The 8,687-nt window shown below is 35.5% G+C and overlaps 1 protein-coding gene across 1 annotated transcript in view; it reads right to left on the bottom strand.

Moving 5' to 3' along the window:
- Zc3h6 (zinc finger CCCH-type containing 6) overlaps positions 1–8,687 on the bottom strand; it is a gene marked incomplete at its 5' end in the record, with an annotated part of 53,320 nt that overhangs the window by 16,743 nt on the left and 27,890 nt on the right. Inside the window, 3 exon segments of the mRNA XM_013522790.1 lie at positions 649–782; positions 3,288–3,564; positions 6,250–6,372. Of these exon segments, the coding sequence (XP_013378244.1) occupies positions 649–782; positions 3,288–3,564; positions 6,250–6,372 (534 nt within the window).

Below are 8,687 nucleotides of genomic sequence, written 5' to 3' on the forward strand. Positions count from 1 at the left end.
TCCCTTCCTCTTGAGACAAAGTCTCACTATGTAGTCCGGGCTGGCTGCCAACTCAGTGACTCTCCTGAGCGCTAGGACTACAGACATGCGCCACCACGCCTGGCTTTGAAATATGTTCAGAGTTCAACTCTATTCATACACAACGTAATTCAACACACATTTATTAAATCACAAGCTATGTGCAAGCGACCTAAGTTCATCTTTTCAACAATTTATATCTCCCTCCCTTTCTTTCAGGGCTTTGATCTCTAGTAAGTAAATTTAACACTGCCTCCCATCTTGGCCCTGCCACATATTGAGCTATCAGCATTTTATTATCATTTGCATCTGGGAAAGATGACTGCTAAGAAAAGAAACCATGATCAGAGATTAATAGAGGATATCTTTGCTTTGAAATGTATCACTTTTGAGGTTCTTTCACACGCATTTATTTAGTTCTAGGTCACCTAAATTTGTTCCTTGATACCGGTACCATGACTAATTAGAACAGCAACTCCTTTTCAGCAGTGTTTATGTATACTCATTTGATCTAAGCTGCAAATTTTTCATTTATTAAGAAAGTAGAATTAAAATCAATGCTTTCCTAGCAACCAGATGGACTGAAAGATGGAAAAGCTCCTGTCCTCTTCCTATGTAAATTCTCAGTACCTCTTGGAAGTCATCCGTTCCTGAAAAAACACTGGGACCTTTACTGACTCTTCCCCCTCGGTCTTTTCGTTTGATTTTCTTCGGCAAACCGCGTCCACGACCAATATTAAAACTTTTAACCCTCTGTTCAGTACCTAAAAAATTAAAATGTACTTCAAATATAGAAAAGCATCATACCTATCAATGTATTTGCTCACAGGGAAGAGCGTACTTTTAATAGTCTAGACAGTACCCCATCCTTTCCCACCCCTTAGGTGAGCTGAGTCTTCACATTTCATCTCCTGCTACTGCTCCTTGTTCCTTTGTTTTTTAAGGGATGCTAACAACACAGGAGGCAAGGAACGAGGATACAGATGGTGAGAGAAGCCAACTGTAGTTTTTTCCTTCTAGTCTTCCTTAGGATACGATAAGAAGTTGTTAAGAAAATGAAGCACTATATTCATATTTAAGAAGACTGCAGAGATGCTGTACTGGATATTGGTAGCAAACTAGATTACAGTTGAAAATTTTAAGTAGATTATATATGCATATTTATATATCTGTAATCTCCAAGTAAAAAATATAGTGATTTTATGTTTTGCAAAATTTAGAATTTAAAAGTATCTAAAATGGTACGCCATGCTCACTTCAGCAGCACATATACTAAAATGATACCACAGTTTTAAAAAAATCTGTCAGGCTCTCATTTCACCAGTCATTCTAAATTAGTAAGTTTTCTAACAACCTTAAGATCTACAAAACAATCAATAAATAAAGGAACCAAAGAAATATTTTTAGCTCAAAGAATAATAAAGCACATTGTTGGTTGAAATTTGCATTTTGAACACTTTAGGGAAGTATAGCTATAAATTATTACACCTCCTTTATGGATATCTACTTGGTATATGGATCAAAACATTTTTCAAATATTGAACTATGTCTTTTGACTCTTTGGACTCGAACTCAGGACTTTGTACTTGCCAGGCAGGTATTTGTGCTGCTCAGTTGTATCTCTGGCCCTGTCTTTTGACTCTTCAAATCTACTTTTCATAACTTACTCTGTTTCGTCTTTTTGAGACAGGGTCTCACTATGCAGTTCAGGCTGGCCTTGAGCTCACTTTATAGCCCAGGGTGGTCTTAAACTCACAACAATCCTCCTGCCCCAGCCTCTGGAGTGCCAGGATTATAGGCGTGTGCCACCACACCCGGCCATAACTTACTCTTAAGAAAAAACATTTGTCAAGATGTTCTGAGATATGTATAAATATGCTTATTGCAGGATCAGTCACAGAGCTGGAAAAAGACCCCAAATGAGTACAATTTAAATCCCAATTAATGACTGTACTACAAACAAAGCTACCAATTTAAGAGATTACAATATGTTAAGTTGAATAGAAAGTAGGCACTATTTATTCCTGGTTAAAAAAAAAAAGTAGTACTAATATCTAAGCTAAAAGCTTCTTGTTAACTTTAGTACAATTGAGATACAATTTATAGTTAGAGGCAAAAAAATTGTTTTTTGTTGAAAATACTGGTCAGAAAACTTTTTAAGTTTTTGGAAAAATGTAATTATCATCTCCATGGTAGGGATTCAAATTATTTTCGTTTTATCTTTGATTACTGCCAAGTTATTTCCTACACAGGAAGCTTCCTTCAGTAGATGATTTATCACTTTCATAATTCAAAGGCAATAAAAAAAAAATCAAAAATTAAAAAGTGATAGTTATTTTAAAGGACAAACAAGGAAAAGCTGGAGAGGAAAAAACCCCATGTGAAAGGAATGACCAAGTCCTCTTTACATTATCCATTCTCCAAGTGGGATATCACAGACATTATTATGAATAGATGCCAGGGACAAATTTTCCCATTACAATTGCACAGATATAAATTATTTTCCCTTTACTTCACTTAAGCCTACATTCATAGTCTTTAAAGGAATTTGGCTAGCAAATAAAAAATAAAGCCATAGAAATTAACCAAATTTACTCATACTTGGCTCCTTTTTTCAAAGATAAGGTGTGGCAGCTCACTACCTCAAGTTTATCTTGTTCCAGTTTTCTTGAAGCACAGTATCAACAGGCCATGATTTAAGTTAAGTTGAGCTTTTATCTGACGCATGGTTTCTTCACTGTGTCACTAGGTGGCAACTTGCACTGGTCTCTGCAAGAACCATGTGCCTCAACATGGCAGATAAATAGGTGATCCCTGCAGTAACTTTTTTGGATTATGTTCTTTCAAACCCTAAAGGATGTCCACAGCCCTACGCACATTTGCATAGCAAAGATGATTATTTTAAAGCCTAATAAAAGAATAGCTTCCCAGTAATCTGTCTTTATTGGTCCTAAAATAGAATGTAATAGAGTAACAGAGATAACTGTATACTGATACCATACAGTGGAGAAAAAATGCAATAAAGTTTTCTTATTTTTCTGTACTTTTAAAATATTAGAATCCATAATTGAAATATTAGGGTATCATGCCTACTGAAAAATATGTATATTTGATCGTCAAGGTCTATAAAATAAAGGAAAGTGAATTTAGATACCACAAGAATTAGCTCATCTTGAGAAAGGGCTAAGAACTTTTTAAGTTTTTATACTTGTATCTACCCATTCTAATAAAGTCTTCATATTTAAAACAGACTGTAAGTTCAAACTTACCTTGCTGAGTTCCTTTTATTCTCTGTTTTTTCCCTGATTCTTTGGAAAATGATGACCCTAAAGAACTATTTGAGGTTTCTTTAGCTTGCCTGTAATGTTTCAGGTGATTGGCAAAATCTTCCTCTGTCTCATGACCATAGTTACCGAAGTTCTCATCACTGTAGTTACCAAAGTTATCATCACTGTAGGTACTGTACTCATCGTAGTCTTTACTTTTAAATTTTTTGTTATGCTGACCCTTCTTGGATGTCATGTAGCTTCCTGATATATGTCCATGCTAAATGAAAATGGAAGATCATTAATAGGATTTTTCAATTATATACATCAATTGATAGTAACACAGAATATCTTTGTCCCCCAAAAAAGAGAAAAGATAGTTATTAGTTCTGAATTTGCATTAGTACTTACAAATAATGTACTTTAACACTAAGGTCAAAAGGCTAACTGCTACTCTATTATTAAACATTAGTCATTAGCTTTCTGTTTTCCAGTTTCTATGTCTCAGTGTCCATATGCATAGGGGTATTTAAAAATCCACACCACCATACATAAATTGCTTCTCCAAAAAAATGAAAAGGCCCTTTTTAAAAATAAGGAAGAGCTAGTAAAACAATTAGGAGGAGTGTGGGAAAATATGAATATTTCCTCTTAATTTTGAAAAACCCTCAGGTGACACTATATTTAATAAAGACTGTGTGAAAATTCTGTAAAAAGATAATGCTAGTATCTAGGGTCTAATAGAAAAAAAACAGAGCTTCCCCCAATAGTGGAAAACATCTAGTGAATAAATTACTCATTAGAGTGTTTATTATGATAAACATCAATTTTACTGCTTCCTTACTAAGGTATAGAACAACAAAAATACAATTTAGTCCTAAGAGTTTATTTAATGATAGTGTTCAAGTCTGTTCCTTTCACTGAAGTACTTTAATTGGTTTTATCACATCCTGTTAATCTTTTTAATAAAGCAAGAAAAAATTGGGGCTGGGGATTTAGCTCAGCAGTACAGTGCCTGCCTGGCAAGCACAAGGTCGTGAGTTTGAGTCCCCGTACCGGAGAAAAACCAAAAAAAAAAAAAAAAAAGCAAGAAAAAATTATACCTAATTGCAATTTGAGGATCTAGAAAAACTCAAACCATGCCTCGTCATTAGCTTATGGCATTTTAAATGCCATACATATTCTAATATTTACCTAACTAGATAAAATTATGAACTAGAGGATAATGCTTATCAAATTTTTAAGACAATTTGATGATACTTCATTTAGCTTTGCAAATGATTATGAAGAAGGCAACAGAGTTAGAATATAGAACTCTCACAATTATTTGGTTTGTAACTCACAAGAGATTAGTCACATCAAAGTAGAAGCAAGAACAAAGCTCTCATAGACAAGAATGGTGGCATCATTACTATCCTACCACAAAATAACATTTATAGATTTAAGAAAGATATTTTGTTTTGAATTGTTTTCTTTTCTCCTTCTCTTTTTGCCTTTGATTAAACCTAGGGCCTTAAACATACTAGCCAAAAGTGCTCTACCACTGGCCTAGCCCCTTAAACTTGTTTTCTATTTAAAACATTTCAAATAATACTTGCTTTTAAAAGGGTTGATGTCACCTATCTTCAAAATTCAGTACTACCTCATTTCTTAATCATGCTGGATACAGTGCTATGATGTATTATGAATTCAATGTCCTCCTAAAATTCGTATTTTACTCTAACCCGAGTACCACAGAATGTGACTACATTTGGAGACTGAGCCTTTACTGAGAAGATTAAATTAAATGAGGCTGTCAGAGAAGACTCTAACCCAATTTCATCAGCATCCTTCTAAGAAGAGGAAACGTGGACAAAGGTACCAGAGGTTCTTGTGTGCTGAGGGACAACCACGAGGACAAAGCAGTGAGAAGGCAGCCATCTAGAAACCGAGGGCAGAGGCCTACAACAGGTCATTCCCTCACAGTCCTCAGAGAAAACTACCCTGCTGGCTCCTCATTTTGGACTTCTAACCTTCAAACCGTGAAAAAATAAATTTCTGTTGTTTGAACTACCTAGTCTGTGACGTAAACAGCAATCAGAGAAAACTAATACTTAATGTATTCTTACTTTCAAAGACTTAGAACTTGTAAGACATCTGGCAAATATATGCTCCTATGACAAACATAAACACATTTTCAAAATACCAGCAAGCAAAAAAAAAAAAAACTTCATTAAAAATTTTATTTTTCCTGTTAAAAGTCAATGCCTCCAAACCACAAGAATATACCACTTCACACCCATTTCCCCACAAAATGGAAAATGCCAAGTGTTGGCAAGGAAGTGAAGAAGTTAAGAATTCTTATGCTGTCTTGATGGGGATGTAAGGTAGTGCACAGCCTCCATGGAAAATAGCGTCGTGGGTCCTCAGAGAGTGAAACACAGAGTCAGATGATCCAGCAATTCTACTCCTGACACATGTCTCAATGGACTGAAAGAAGGATTTAGAAAAGAATTCATACACCCATGTTAACAAGCAGCATTATTCACAAGAGCCAAAAGGTGGAAGCAACCCAGGTGTCCAGCAACAGAAGAATGGGTAAAATGTGGTATTTACATAATAAAATATCATTTAGCCTTTAAAAAAATGAAACTCTGCTATATGCTACAACGTGAATGAACCCTGAAAACATATTAAGTGAAATAATTCAAACACAAAAGGACAAATACAGTATGATTTCAAATATACAAGGTATCTAAAATAGCAAATTCACAGAAACAGAATAGTAGTTACCAAGGGCTAGGAGCAAAGCAAAAGAATGTGTTCATTGCTTAATGGATACAAAATTTCTATTTAGGATGATTCCACTCTGGTAATGGTTGAAGAACACTGTTAATATACATAATGTCACTAAGTTGTACTTACAAAGGTTAAAACAGTACCTTTTAAGTTATACATATATTGTATCACAATAAAAAGGCAATACCTGAGAAAATGGAATGTCATAATCCCTGTAGAAACCAGTTCTTTTCTTATGGGAACTTTCTGTATGCTCAACATCTGAATCAAGGCTGTAGTCTGAACTATCATCACTAGATGGAGAATTATGCTGACGGGGAGGGAAAATAAAACATGTTACATTTGCAAAAAGGAGGAAAACTAACTAGGACTAGATAAACTTGTTTCAGACAGAGGCACGAATCAGCAGATGAGATTATTCTAGACTCACACGTATTACTGAATAAATCTTGCTCCAAAGGCCACTACCACCTTCACTGAGGTTTTCTAGAGACCAGTATTTCTTACCCTCTGCTCAAGGACTCTACGGTAACCTTCTCCTCATCATCCTCCAAAACACTGAAGAAACTACAACGTAATCTATGTAAACAAAGCCTGTCTTGTACAAATAACAACAGTACATATTAGTACCTGCATAAGAATAGTATCTGGAAGTCTGCATACCAGGTATTATCTCTGGGAAATGAGATTAGAAGCCTCCTTTTTTAATATCTGTCACTACTGGATTTTTAAATAATTACCTTCATGTCACTTTAGTAATTATAAACCAATAGTACACAAATATACTGTACTTTGTGGCCAATTAAAACAAACAAAAGTCAATCCTGTTTCCTGGCCTGTGTGCCTCACACCTCTTAAACATGTCCATCCTGCACCCTGATGCTACCTCTGGTTAACCTTCTCAAAATGCCACTTATATAACAAGTCTTATCATCTGAACTGTTTCCCCAAAACTAGCACATCAGAATTAAACAGCTCTACTGGCTCAAAACTGGAGATTGAATCCCGGGCCTCTGCACTGAGCTCCATCCCCAGAACCACCCCCAGCCCCACCCCAGCCCCACGGCTTCTTTAGACAGGGTCTGGCTGTCACTAAGCAGCTAGGCTGGGCTTGAATTTGCAGGCCTGCTTCAGCCTCCCAGAGTGCTGTGATGGCATGGACCACTGCACCTGGCTATTACTACTTCCTTTACAATGAAAACATATCTAAACCTAGCTGATCTCTGTGAGGTCTTTTTCATACACAAAATATTCATGCAGAATCTGGTCTTGATGTTCAATCACTAGAAATAGTTTCTCGTTTCTCTTCTTTTGAAATCTCACTCTAAGCTAACTGCTGTCTCCCTTTACTTATTACATGTATATTATCTGAACTGCATAATTAGAATATTATAAAATGTCTCTATACTGTGAGTTAGCACTTTATTACATGGCATTTTGTTTGATAATTGTTTTATGCTTATGAATTATTTTAGCAACATTTTTTGAGGACAGAATTATGTACTAGTCTTTTATCCTTTAATCAATGTATTTATTATAACCCTGACCCATAAATTCTTATTATTACTGAAATATTTCAGGTTGGATGAAGAATCACAGACAAATAAATTACCAAATCTTAAAAGGAGGAAGTTTAATAAAGTTAACATGCAGTAAACAGGACTGAGGTCTAGTGACACTGTCCCCAAGTAAGAGGCATTGGTACCAGGACAGTCTTCCATACCTTCCCACCTGAGCTTGCTTCTAGATAGAAGGGAGGAAAGAAGATGCCACAGCTATATGAGAGGTGTAGGTTGCAAGTGAAAAAGAAGTACAGTGAACTTACTACAATGTCCTAATAGGTTTCTGGCAAAAGGTACACATTTCCTAGTGAAACAGATGACCAGGATGTAACCCTCTTCATTAACTACTCTGTAACTATAGTTGCTTTCTTATGCAAGGCCAAAGAAATGTGGTGGTGTATACTTTGAAGCAACAGGTGCAGTTTGAGAACTCAGGAGAAATGGATCCTCTCTTACTCCCAGTGAATAATTTGTACTTCCTGCACCTGGGCTGCAGGTCTTGGAGGAAATAGGAGGCATACAGATGCTTCATACAAAGTCTTTTTTCCTTTACATTTGTTACATAGGAAAGTTTATTAATTTCTTAATGTTCTGTAACCTTAGATAATAAAGTTTAACCACTGGAGGAAAGTTTCTTCACTTTCAGATGATACAGGATTCAGTTTTATTCCAGCACTTGTACAATTAGATTTTTATATTTAAATCTTTGATCTGGAATTTATACTGACAAAAGTAACTTCACTTTTATGCCTCTATTGTTATATAATTCCCTCAGCACTTGCTTACTTAAAATTTATTTATTTATTCATTCATTCACTCATTCATTCATTCATTCATTTTGCAGTGCTGGTGATCAAGCCCAGAGCCTTGTGCATGTTAGGCAAATAGTCTACCAATGAGCTGCATCCCCAGCCTGTATATCCACCTTTTCATACTGGTTGGAGATGCTCATATATTATAGACTCATATTTCTACATGTGTTGAGTTTTCTTCTCTGCTCCACTGGCCCATCCACTTTCTCCATGTACTGATAATTATTATTATTATTATTATTATTATTATT

Source organism: Chinchilla lanigera, unplaced genomic scaffold (assembly GCF_000276665.1).
Source record: "Chinchilla lanigera isolate Chin_1 unplaced genomic scaffold, ChiLan1.0 scaffold00069, whole genome shotgun sequence".
Classification (NCBI taxonomy): Eukaryota; Metazoa; Chordata; class Mammalia; order Rodentia; family Chinchillidae; genus Chinchilla; species Chinchilla lanigera.